This window comes from Pelodiscus sinensis, chromosome 4 (assembly GCF_049634645.1).
Source record: "Pelodiscus sinensis isolate JC-2024 chromosome 4, ASM4963464v1, whole genome shotgun sequence".
Classification (NCBI taxonomy): Eukaryota; Metazoa; Chordata; order Testudines; family Trionychidae; genus Pelodiscus; species Pelodiscus sinensis.
In genome coordinates, this window is record NC_134714.1 from 122,242,493 (window position 1) to 122,255,907 (window position 13,415).

A 13,415-nucleotide genomic window follows, 5' to 3' on the forward strand; every position below is an offset into this window, starting at 1 on the left:
CAGCTCTGCCAGTTTATGATGATCATATACTCTCTTCATCAGTAGGCCTCGGACTGCTTTTCAGAAGTTTCATTAGCCCTGTTAAACAGATGGTGAAATGACTTCGCCAAGTTCACCCTTCAGGTCAGTGGCAAAGCCCAGTGATGCGACTGAGGTTTCCTGTGTCCCGATCAGTGCCTGATCCAGTAGGCAACACTGCTATTCTATTAGACACCTCACTGCTGCTTTTTGCCTAAGTTTACCCATCCCTAAAAATTAAGGCATTGTTTACTTATATTCTTATAAGAACTGATAAATGTTGCACATAGTGCTTTGAAAAAGCAAAGTGCTTAATGTAAAAACTGTAATTGAACATTACATAAATTAGGAACATTTAGTATCGCTTTACCCATGCGGATTTTTCTTTGTTGAATTCTGCTCTTGAAATTTCTCTGGTACCATACCACTGCTATCTCATTGACACAAGATATTTTCAGTTGAAGCCACCAGTTTTGTTTTGTTTGTGTTTTTATTTAGCAGGTCTATAGGTTAGTTTGATTGGTGTGCCTGAAGCCTCAATTTTGCCAACTGTGATCACATCAGGAAAAATGTGTTTTTTTTTTGTTTTTTTGTTTTTTTTTTTAAATTTTCACTACATGCGATTTGTTCATGTTCCAGTAACACATTCATGTTCCTTCACGCTCAAAAGGCACTGTGTAGGTTTGTTAATTACAAGGAGTCCACGCTGCTGTTGGGACTTCTGTGCTTTTTGGGTTTTTTTCCTTCTGTTCTCATGTTTATGTTTCAGGCTTCTAGATGAACTTCCCACTCTTTGCTTCCCCTCCCCCTTCCTTTGGCATAGGTCTTCGGTTAGTTGTGGTAATAGTAGTAAAAGACCCTCTCAGCTGGCTGCTTTTCCACACCGCTTAACTAGATTTGTGAGCATGTCAATCTCTTAGAATGCCTGAGGATTTCTGAGCTTGTTTCACAGACGTACACTGAACCATTTCAATGTCCAAACTCCTCTGGTAAACTTGTTTTAATGCTATTGTTTTAGCAGAGTTTCCTAGTGCTGCTTTAGCTGAATTTGTCAGCATTTCCATAATAAACTTGTCTCCCCCTCCTCCCCTTCCCCCCCCGGGATTTATAACTCTGCCAGATAATTTCTGTTTTGGGTTGCAACTTGGCATATAATATCTCAGCCAGGATCTGATTTGTACTTACTTTGATTTGAATTGATTTTGCCACTTTTTATAAGACAGTAGCAGAATAAAGAAGTCCATACTTTCTTGTATAGATAAAGATATTAAATGTGACACTTTATTAGTGCAAGATAGGGATGTTAGAGAATAATCGTTAGACACAGCCTCGTCCCCGCTGCCTCTGTATCAGAGGCAGCAAAGTAGGGGAAGATGGGAGCCATCTTTTAAGCCAGCTCCCTGCGAGTGTTGTAGGCTCCTGCAAAGCCTGCACTCCTGGCTGCCTCTGACTGACAAAGTAGGGGGGCAGGTGGGAGCTGGTACATGGAACCACCTCCCCCCCCCATGCTATATCAGAGGCGGTGGGGGGAGACGGGAGCCCGTAAACATGTAATGGCTAAAAATTTCAGCAGTTACTTGTTTATACAAATACGCTATTATTAGCATTCCTAGCGCATGATATAAACTGGCGTGTAGTACTTTCGCAAATGACAAATACAAAATCAAAACTGTCAAGATGTTAACCGTGGGAGGAAAGATGATCCAATGATTAGGACTGTAATGAGGACTAAGGAGATGTGGGTTCAATTGCCAGCACCACACAGACTTCATATGTGACCATGTCCAGTTACTTAATATGACTTGATTTCCGTTCCTTGTCTGTAAAATAGGAATGACGTCACTGCCTGACATGCCAGGAGTTGTGAATAGATGTATCAAATACATAGATGCTCACAGATACTGTGGTAATAGTCTCCCTAATTATATATAAAATGTGAAATGTTTTTTTAAAAACATCTACTGTGTCTTTCTAGTCAACATACTCCTTAAAAAGATAATATTCATGCCTTATGCAGAAAAACTGGATTGTGAAATAGAATTCGGTATTACATGGCACCTTTTGTACTTCAGATTAAAAAACACAAGGCATCAAGTATAGGAGAAAAATAACCCATTGCAGAAATTCTGATAAAGCTATAATTCACTGCCTATTCATATAGCGATGTTTGTTCTGATCATTGTCCCTGGATACTGCTCTAGACATTGCTTGCAGGTTTCTGTTATTCCAGGACCATATTGTATGAGTGTATACAATATGGGTGCGTCTAGACTGGCAAGATTTTGCGCAAAAACTTGCCAGCTGTCTACACTGGCCACTTGAATTTGCGCAAGAGCACTAACTTTGTAATGTACAAAATAAGTGCTTCTTGCACAAATACTTTTACGCTCCCGCTCGGGAATACTTGTGCAAGAGGGCCAGTGTAGACAGGGAAGAACTCTTTTGCGCAAAAAAGCCCCGATGGCTAAAATGGCGATCGGGGATTTCTTGCGCAAAATCGCGTCTAGACTGGCCACGGATGCTTTTGCGCAAAAGCACTTTTTGCGCAAAAGCATCCGTGCCAATCTAGACGCGCTTTTGTGGAAATACTTTCAACGGAAAGTTTATTTCCGCAAAGTCATGCCAGCCTAGACGCAGCCTATGTGTATATGTGCAGCTCTTCATAGGAGTCATGCACACATGGCTGAGGATGAACATGATCCTTAGTAATTGCTAAATATTGGTAGTCTAGTTTAGAGAATAGCCAAATGAAGCAAACTTCATGCATTGTACGAGTTTCCAGTTATATTATATAAATTGTTGAGTTAGTCCTGTAAAGCTCTGCATGGCCTGAGTCTTGTCCTTTTGTGGAAATGTGCATCAGTTCATGCTATATGATCATAGCTAGGGTCATCAGAGTTTCCCAAGCTGGAACCCTTTAGATAGAAAAGAAAATGCAGCTGCTTGCAAGATGTGCTTCTGCAGAGCCCTACTGGCTTTGGAACTTGCTTAATCTGAACTTGTTGAGCTTCAGGCCGAGCTGCAAAGCTCATCTTGTCCTGAGAGATTTGGGGAGGAAGATGTTGCTTCTTTTACTTGGTTGTTAAGCCATCATGGCACTTTTTAAAATGTTCTTACTGTGTTTTTTAATTTTGGGTACACGTTTAAGTTGGGCCTCATTTCCATGCATCTTGCAGGGATTTTACTTTTGTCACTGTACCTTTTAATTTTCATTTAACTAACCTCATTTTTGTGTACATCCTCTTTCTGAAATTAAATGGCACAGTGTTGGTCTGCTGAGGTGTTTTTCCCACCACAGGGTTGTTACATTTTATTACATTATAGGAGTAATAAATGGGTGGTTCCTTTAAAAAAAAAATTACCATACAATTAAACTAGTACAAAATCCACAGAAGCCAGGACATTTTGGCATCAACGCTATTGCTTCACTCAAAATACTAATCAGTGTGGCCACATCAAGGTCAGAATTTGGAAGATGTTTGCTGACACTCATGGTGTAGCCACGGGCTGGGCCTGAGTGGGTCGTGGAACATCCACTTCATGCAGGTCATGTGTGGGGGCTGACTCCGCTGTGCCTGGTCCTCTGGCAAAGGAGCAGGGTCGAGACTGACTCCACTCTGCTGGCATTCTGGTGTCCTGCTGTCCAGCACTTTTTCTGGGGCACTGAGGCTGATCCTGCTCAGTCCAGCACTCTGTCCCTGCCATTGCCCACCCACCCGAAGTCATGACCTGCCTGGATGGGCCCTTCTGGCTCCGCCACTGGCTGATGCATGTTAGACTTAACATAGGCCTAGTCTACACTGAGGATGTTGCAATGTGATTACCTGGCTAATCGTGTCATCAATACAATTTGTATCGACTATATGATTAGTCGATAAGCACTGCTCTGCCGAGATGCAGCGGGGGTAGCTCCAGGAGCCGACTCAAGCCAGGACTAATCAATCCTGGCTTGTGCCTGCTCTGGAGCCACCCACCCTATGGCTCTGCATTTTAAATGTGGTCTTACTAAATTTAAAATGCAGAGGTGCGGGAATCAGCACAAGCCGGGACTGCTCAATCCCTGCTCATGCTGAGTCCAGCAGCCCCTGTTTGCGGCAGACAGCCCTGAGTGGTTTACTCGGGAAGTAGCCCCTGTCTGTGGCCAGCCTTGGACCCCTGCACACATGGTCTGCTTCGCAGTAGCATTCCCCCCTCCCCCTCGCCCCCACTGCTTCTGAAAGAAGGGGGTAGAGCAAGCGGCACCCCGGAGATGGTGCTTTTAAGCTGGTCTCCTGTCCCCCTTTTGCTACCTCTCAGAGAGGCAGCGGGGAGAGAGGGGGTGCCACAGAGAGCACAGGGTGAGCAGGGCTCTTGTACATTTCAAAAGCAAAAGCACGTGCAGCGGGAACCTGTGTGAGTAGGGACTGAAATACACCCCGCTTACGCCGTATCCCAACTATGCCTCTGCCTCCTCTACCCCCCGCAGAGAAGGTTCCCCTCAGCACCTGCTCCTGCCCTCCTTGCTGCCTCTCTCTGATAGAGGCAGCAAAAGGGGGAGGGAGTGACTAATCAAGTCACTACTCAACTATCCAATAAGCATTTGCTTATCGGATAGTCGACTAGTCACTTACATCCCTAGTCTACACCTACATTTAGGTCAACCTAAGGGTGTTGCTCAGGGATTGTAAAAAAATAAAAAAAAATCATTAAAAGTTTACCATTGATTTCAGGGGCATTTGAATCAAGCCACATGAAGAATACTTAGCACTTCAGTATCTTCTTCTGAGGATCCAAAAACATTTTTGAAGCTTCAGACGTATTCTCTGTTTACATATTTTGTTTGAATTTGAATTTCAAGGAAGGGGGAAAAAATCCCATGTGAGGAGTGAGGGAAAGATTAAGACTTTGTAATTCAGAGAGAGCACATAATAAGGAACAGAAAAGGGGGTGATTATACAATGTATTTGGGAATTACTTTATGGAACTTTGGAGTTTATCCTTTCTCAAAATTCTAGGATGCAGAAGCACCCAATGACATTAAATGGAATTAAATTAAAATTTATCCAAGAAAAAACTGTCTGTTGCAGTCTACAGAGACACATTGCATAATTAATTTGTGGCACTCACTGACAAAAGATTTTGAGGCCTGTGGTCTAGTGGAATTCAGAAAGTGATTTGACATTGAGTTCATTTTTATTTCAAATTAGAATAAATAAAAGATTCCATTTATGGGCTCTGCAAATTATTTTAAATTAGGTGGGGAAAGGTTAATATCTTTTATGGGATCAGCTTCTGTTGGTGAGAGAAACAATCTCTCCAGCTTACACAGAAATTGGGAGCTTCTCTCTCACCAACAGAAGTTGGTCCAGTAAAAGACATTAGCTCATCCTTTTGGAATAGCTCTCGAATATTTTGAGACCAAAATTGCTAGAGCACCACAACATTGGACTATTTAAACTGGCCTATACAGCAGTGCAGTGGAGTCTGCTCACTCCTTCAATCAAGTAATGTAATCAAATACGAGCACTCCAATAAATTGACTTCTGTCTCAATCCCCATATCTCTCTCCAAGGCCAGAGAAAACAAATGACCCTGTTTGGACCAGAGAATATTAGTTTCCACAGGTTACATTAGGTAAAAATGTCTGGGATATAAACTTACATGCTTTATGGCAAAAAAACCAAATAACTGACCCTTGATAGAAAGAACCACCATGTTATTCCATAATTGCCAGCACGGGATTTTTTTGCACTTTATTCTGAATTATCTGGTAGGCACTGCTGGTGACATGAGAATGGACTAATTGGATGATTGGTCCGATCTGGTGTGGCACATTCTTGTTTTCCTGTTGTGATCCCTTGATAGTTTCCTATGCTGTTGAAGAAACTAAAGGATTTGTTTCCTCTGGGATATAAGTAGGACAAGGTAATGTAAAATTCATCCAACCTTTGCAGAGAGAATTCTCCAAAACAGTACCAAGACTGTGCTGGGAAAGAAATAACTTTTACTCTTCATCTTTTGGGAATTTTGACATTTCCTGGTTTCCCCCCCCCCCCCCCCCCTCCTTTAATTCAAGCCTCTCTTCAGGATATGTTACAGCAGCAAATATAATTGATTATTTCAGACCAGAAGACTAACATAGAAAGACTTGAGTGTTCTGAATGTGTGCATTTGGGAAAACAAAACCAAACGAAGGCCACTTGGTCTCCCCACCCTCGCTCTCCCTTGATCTTTTTTCTCTTTGTTCTAAGATAAATGCTGCTCCACAGTTATTGAATTACTTTTAAGTCCTCGGGACAGGACTGTGTGTGAATAGTAACTTTTTAAAATGTCAGTGAAATGGTAAGAAAATGGTACCTGCTTGAAAATGTGGTTTTCTGTGTTGCCTCCTAAGATTTAGGTTTCTATGGCTTCACTTTGTTATCTTGTATTTTTGAAAATGTGACACTTTATAGACAATTTTTATTACTTATTAGAAGAGATGGCATTTCCTACAAATCATGAATAGATTGTTGCTTCAAAGACTGTGCTGCCTTTGAAACATGCATTGTGTTTTGAAGTGTGTCTCTCATGTTGTAACTTCAAATTATACCAAGCATATTAAGTTCATGCTTGAATTTATTTCTTATTTGGCACACTTTATGATTGCTGTTTAGTTGCCTTGGGTACATTTCACCAAGGATGCTGTACAAATCAAATTTATAGCACGTTTCTTTCTCCAGTGCTTTGTTGTGTCCCCTGCAACACAGCAGCTAGCTTCATTGGGTTTTTTTGTTTTATTACATTGAATTATGTTTATCAAACATTATTATTTTGTATACCCGTAGATGGAAATTAGTCCAACTCCCTGTATACTGCATTTTAAAATGTTTTATTTAACTAGTTGTAAACTGAAGCATTAGTTGTTGTTTGGTATTCCGAAACCTTACCCAAAATATAGGGATGGATTAGGCTAGGTGTTTTAAATACAGGCAGTCCCCGACTTACGCGGATCCGACTTATGTCGGATCCACACTTACGAACGGGGCTTTCTCGCCCCGGAGGTCGAGGTGGCGGATTGCTGCCTGCGAGCTCCGGGGCGAGAGAGCCCCGTTCGTAAGCTGCTCCCGGTGCCCCTGGTCTGCTGGGGATGGTCCCCAGCAGACCAGGGGCACTGGGACTGAAGCCGCAGCCGCGGCGGGTTCCCGCGCTTCTGAGGCTTTGCTCTGGCAAAGCCTCAGAAGCGCGGGAACCCGCCGCGGCTGCGGCTTCAGTCCCGGTGCCCCTGGTCTGCTGGGGACCGTCTCCAGCAGACCAGGGGCACCGGGACTGAAGCTGCAGCCGCGGCGGGGTCCCGCGCCTCTGAGGCTTTGCCAGAGCAAAGCCTCAGAGGCGCGGCACCCCGCTGCCGCTGCGGCTCTGCTCCCCGTGTCCCTGGTCTGCTGGGGGGAGGGGCGCAGCTAGTGTGCCCCCCCCCCCCCAGCAGACCAGGCTTTTGTTGTGGACCCTGGGGCAGAGCAGCTGGGGCGCTGCCGATTGGTCCTGCATCGCCGCTCTGGGCACTACTAGACCAACCCGGCAGCACCCCAGCTGCTCTGCCCCAGGTTGTGATTCAGCCGCTGCTGGTCAGTTTCAGCAGTGGCTGAATCAGGACGCCTGGGGCAGAGCAGCTGGGGTGCTGCTGGGTTGGTCCAGTAGCGCCGAGGAACGGTGCTACTGAAGCAACCCAGCAGCACCCCAGCTGCTCTGCCCCAGGTGTCCCCAAGTCAGCCGCTGCTGAAACTGACCAGCGCTGACTACAGGAAGCCCGAGGCAGAGTTGCTCTGCCCCAGGCTTCCTGGAATCAGCCGCTGATCAGTTTCAGCAGCAACTGACTTGGGGACGCTTGAGGTTCTTAAGTTGAATCTGTATGTAAGTCAGAACTGGCGGTCAGTTTCAGCAGCGGCTGAATCTGGACGCCAGTTCCGACTTACATACAGATTCAACTTAAGAACAAACCTACAGTCCCTATCTTGTACGTAACCCGGGGACTGCCTGTACACCTACTGTGAGACAGTCCTCTGCTTGAGGAGTTTGCTGTCTGAAAAGATAAGAAAGAAATGAGGCAGGAAAGAAGGGAGTATGATTAATCCCCTTTTGCAGATGGTGAACTGAGATTAAGACCCTGTTTATGTGAGAGTTTTATTAGTTATATTGATATAATTTAAAGTTACATGTAAATACAAGGTAGTCTAAGGGGGCAGTCACATGGTGATATCTGTGTTCCAGAGTCTGCTGTTGTGATGACCTTGCTGATGCTGATAACACAGAGCAAGGGTTTGTTTGCTTTTCCTTCATACTGCTTTAGCAAAATCATTGACTTCTGAGGACAACCTGAATCAAAGCCTGGGCATGAAAAAAAGGAGACCCTGGCTGCTACAAACAAAAAATGTAAAATAAGATGTAGCTCGTTTACAAAAAAAATTCAGTGTTTAAAGGAACACTGCAGATATAAAAATTTGAGTGCAGTTACTATGGGTATGTCTACACTACCCTGCTAGTTCGAACTAGCGGGGTAATGTAGGCATACCGCACTTGCAAATGAAGCCCGGGATTTGAATTTCCTGGGCTTCATTTGCATAAGCCGGGCGCCGCCATTTTTAAATCCCGGCTAGTTCGAACCCCGTGCCGTGTGGCTACACACGGCACGGAGTAGCTAGTTGGGATTAGGTTTCCTAATCTGAACTAGCTGTACTCCTCATTCCACGAGGAGTACAGCTAGTTCAGATTAGAAGCCTAATCCGAACTAGCTACTCCGTGCCGCGTGTAGCCGTGCGGCACAGGGTTCGAAATAGCCGGGATTTAAAAATGGCGGCTCCCGGTTTATGCAAATGAAGCCCGGGAAATTCAAATCCCGGGCTTCATTTGCAAGTGCGGTATGCCTACATTACCCTCCTAGTTCGAATTAGGAGGGTAGTGTAGACATACCCTATGATATTATGTTCAAATTGGCCTGCTGGGTGCACAGTTAGTTGCTTGCAAGAGTAAATGTGATTAGTACATGCATCTGTAGTAGTTAAGTGTATGAATGAGAAACACAGTTGTACGTGCTTTACATGTTCTTTTTCTTCTCTAAGATTTGAGAGATGAATTGTAATATTTCATACAAAGTGGAAAGTTTATGAAATACTTTCTCGTATTGCAGGAACTTGTTGAAACCCCGGGAGTTTGAGTTTGTGTGTGTTGGTTTAGTAAAAGTTTTGGGGTATTTGTGTAATTGTCACTGAACGGTATATTAAAAATAACACTTTAAACTTCAGGAAAAAAAGTGATTGCTACTTTCAATCAGTAAGCATTGTAATGCCTTAACACACATGTTTGTCTTTTTTAGGTACATGTACTGGACAGACTGGGGTGAAACACCCAGAATAGAACGAGCAGGAATGGATGGCAGCACAAGAAAAATAATTGTTGATTCAGACATTTATTGGCCTAATGGACTCACGATAGATCTTGAGGAACAGAAGCTGTACTGGGCTGATGCAAAGCTGAGTTTCATTCATAGAGCAAATCTGGATGGTTCCTTTAGGTATGTTTCCCATTGGTCTTTATCAGTTTGAGAGAAAGATGTGTTTATTGCATGCACTCCTGTTTATTCATAACTAGCATTTATTTTATGCGAGTGCTTTTTTCAGTAGTCCTCTATAACAGTGTATATCTACTCTATTGGTCTTGCTTATTATATCATTAGCAAGTGTGTGAACTTGTATGGATTCCTGGCAATCATAAGACTAGTACTTTTTTGTTAATTCAACAATGATTAGAATATTTGCAAAATCGTTTTGCTGTAGACAGTTACACCCTTCTCCCACAGTGCAGTTTTTCTGCTCTAGGAATTTATATATTTTAAAGTAATTAAAAATGCCTTTCGAAGGCTCTAGACCTTATTAATCATCATTAATGATACAGCAGAGACCCAGCAGCATTAAATAAATTATTTTATCAGGAACTCTACCAGCTAGCTACCTACAGAAATCGTTCCCTCCCTTCAGTGTTTTTGGAAACATCCCTCAGATTTCTCCAAACTCCCATTTAAACAAATGTCTTTTGCAACATGCCAGCCCAGTCATCAAGCTTGTGCTGTTCCAGAATCTGATCCCTTATAAAGTATGCTCTGCCAGTCACCCCATCCCTTTCATATTAAGGGGCTCTACTAGAGCATCCCTTCTGGCCACAGCTGTGGCTGTGTCTCCTGGAGAGTGAGGTGATCCCTCAGAGAGGATGGTCCCAGGATTGTTAGGGCTTCATAGGTTGTAACCAACACTTTAAAATCACCCAGAGACCAAATCTGGATCCTGGTCCACTGGTGTCATAGGCTTCCAGCAAGATTCCTACTCAGGAAGCAGTCTTCTGCATCAGTTTGTCTCCCAGTAGCTTTAAGGTGTAGCCATATGTGCATATGCTAGATTAACAAAAAGGCCGTTAGTATGATTGAGAGAACCCTAACATGCCACCTTAATTTAAAAGTACCTTATGCAGTTACTTACGCTTCAAACTTTGACATTCAGGAAGTGTTCTATTAAGTGTTCAGATATCCTTCTGGTGAGTAGAGTATGAAAGAAGTAACTGTTCCTGTGAACTTAATTTGATTGGCCTTTTTAATTTTTATATTACTTAATATTACTACAGTAGGAGACTTTTTCTAAAGGCAAAAAAGGTCGTAAGGCACCTGATTCCCCTTTGTGCTTTTGAAAATCTCTCTTATGGCTCCTAAATGCTATCATCTAATGCATTGTCTGCCTTTATACAAAGCTATGTGTGTGCATCTTATACTGAAAGCATGTGCACGGGTTTTCTTTCAAATGAAGGACTATAAGCTTCAGCTTATCCCTGTCCTGACACCTCGCTTGCAATGCTGAGATTGTGGTGACCACTCTAAAGGAAAGTATTCTGGGGATGTAAACTGCCTCAGGGAGTGGTTCTCACCTATCTGCCATTCTAGGCCACATATGGAGATTTCTGTATATTATTTGGGTCTCATTCACACAAAATATATACTACTTGTATGGCCCTAAGGCGATCACATGGGCCATAGCTGTGTGCTGATTGGACCGCAGATTGAAAACCACTGGTCTAAATTGAAAACCTAGAGCAACAGAGACTCAAGTTGATAACTCATCAGAGAGCTGCTGTCCCAGTGGGAGAAAAAAATACAAAACAGGTAAATCTCTATAATACACATGATTTATGTTTCAGATAATAAAAAAAAATCCCTCTTAGGAAGCCAATTGCCAGACCTATTAAATTCAGATGGATTTTGTATTATGCACCTCTTTTTATACTCATACAGTGTAACACAAAATATACTCATTTTTCATGTGAACTGTATTCGAGTGCTTTACAAAAATTTGCACTGTCTCAGTTTTCCTTCTATGAAATAAGGATAGTGATACTGACCATCTTTGTTGAAATACTTTGAGAGTTACTGATGCAAAGGGCTTTATAAGAGCCTTGTAATATTATTAATACTAATATTATTAATACTAATATTACCAAAGTTATTAATATAGGGAGCCTCAGAGGTAGAGACAAGGGAGGGAGATAGCTTAGTACATTTTTCCAGCCAATTTCTGTAATAAATAAGATGGCATTTTGATACAGATATTTAATTAATTTGTGCCCTACTCTGAACGTGAAATCAGTTTAGCTCATCTGATTGTATTGCACATTTTATTAGCTAGTCTTGAAGCGCATGAATATGCACCAGGTGCAGGACCAAACCCTACTGTGGCTCAGCAATTTAAAATGCAGTAGGAGTAGGGGGGCAGGCTGCCCGGGTCCTACTGCTTTCAAATTGCAAAGCCGCAAAAAGGGTGGTCCCACACCTGGTGTGAGTTGGGACTAAGCTTTGCTGCTTGCCCTGCCGGCAGCAGCCCCTGTGTGTGGGGGTCCCATTGGGGAGTTGGGACCTCCCGCACACATGGGCTGCTGCTGCGAAGCAGCTCCTCTGCGTGGCAGTGGTGGGGATCCTAACTCCCCCCAGACAAGGGCTGGATATGAGTCAACCCCCCCCAGACAAGGGCTGCTTCACGGCAGCAGCCCCTGACTCCTCCTCCCCCTCCTCCCCCTCCTTGCTGCCTCTGATAGAGGCAGCAGCGAAGGGGAGGGGGACAGGCAGCACCGTGGAGATGATGCTGGGGGGAACAGGCTTTTAAGATGGCTCCCACCAGCACCAGCTTCTCTCCCCCCTTGCTGCCTCAGATACATAAGCATAGGCTTATCGGGTAGTCGACTACTCCTTTACATCCCTACTGTATCTGTGCGTGGGAGCGAACCTGCTATACAAGGGATGGAAATAACAAAAATAAAGGTAGTGCATAGTTAGATACAAATGCTCCAGAACGAGAAAGTTACATATGTTCAGACATCATGCTTACTGGGAAAAGCATTAACCAAAGAGTGGGAAGGAAAGGTAAGAATACTGAAATGTTCGTTTTTATTTTTTAATGTAGTGATTATTGCTATGAGAAATCACTTCTTATTTACAGAATCAGATATTTTTCAAAGCAGCTTTAACTCTACCTCTGAAACTGCTCACAAATATTTTGCATACAGTAATCATTGCATTTGCATGTGCAAACACTTCCCTGATACATGTACTGTGACAAAGCTCCTCTTCAACTTTGGTGGGTCCCACGCTTTCGGGCAGATTTGTCTCAGAGGCTCACAGCAGCTTTCAGTTTAGACACCAGCTTGCTGTTTGTTGAGCTACTCTCATCATGCATGGGGGAAAAAAGAGGGGAAACCAAACTTTTATCATCTCTGTGGCCCCCCCATCCAAGTGGTACAGGGTAGGACAAACCCTTGTACCAAAGCCAGTCTCTTTTTAGTACTGAAATAGGGAGTTGGTGCAGGGACATTGAGGGGGTGGGGAGACCAGTGTTCCCACTAAGTTGCTCAATAGCACAGCTTCCCAGGTGATTAATCAGCCCCTCCCCGTCAGTCAGCTTGGTGCACAGAGCCCTGAGCCTCTGACTGGGTGGGGCTGATTAATCACATGAGCAGCAGCTCAGCTTCACATCTTAGAGGGAAGGGGGGGGCCGCAAGCCCGTCCTCTACTCCGGGTTCCAGCCCAGGGACTCTGTGATAGCAGCTGTCTGTAATGTCTCTGATAACAGCTGCATGACAGCTAGAATCTCTGGGCCACTTCCCCAACGCCTTCCCCAGCACTTTCCTTACTGCAAGGTCTTCCTCCTGGTATCTAATTGCACTTGCTCCTCTGAGACTCTCCGCAGCTCCTTCTCCTCAAACTCCTTGCATGCTCCGAGCTACCAGAAAAGGAGCCCTTTTTATCTGTCTCAAATAGTTCTTCATGGGTCCCAGGTGTTCTGATTAGTCTAACTCATTTGATTCTGGAAACTTTCTAATTGGTTCCAAGTGACTTAATTGTCCTGATTGGT

General features: G+C 43.7%; 1 protein-coding gene across 2 annotated transcripts in view; it reads left to right on the forward strand.

Moving 5' to 3' along the window:
• The window catches only part of LRP5 (LDL receptor related protein 5), a 227,527-nt gene that overhangs the window by 65,731 nt on the left and 148,381 nt on the right, over positions 1–13,415 (forward strand). For both annotated transcript variants that reach the window (XM_075928318.1, XM_075928319.1), the window contains exon 3: positions 9,347–9,544. In XM_075928318.1, coding sequence (XP_075784433.1) covers positions 9,347–9,544 — 198 coding nt within the window. The remainder of the gene's footprint in view (positions 1–9,346; positions 9,545–13,415) is intronic.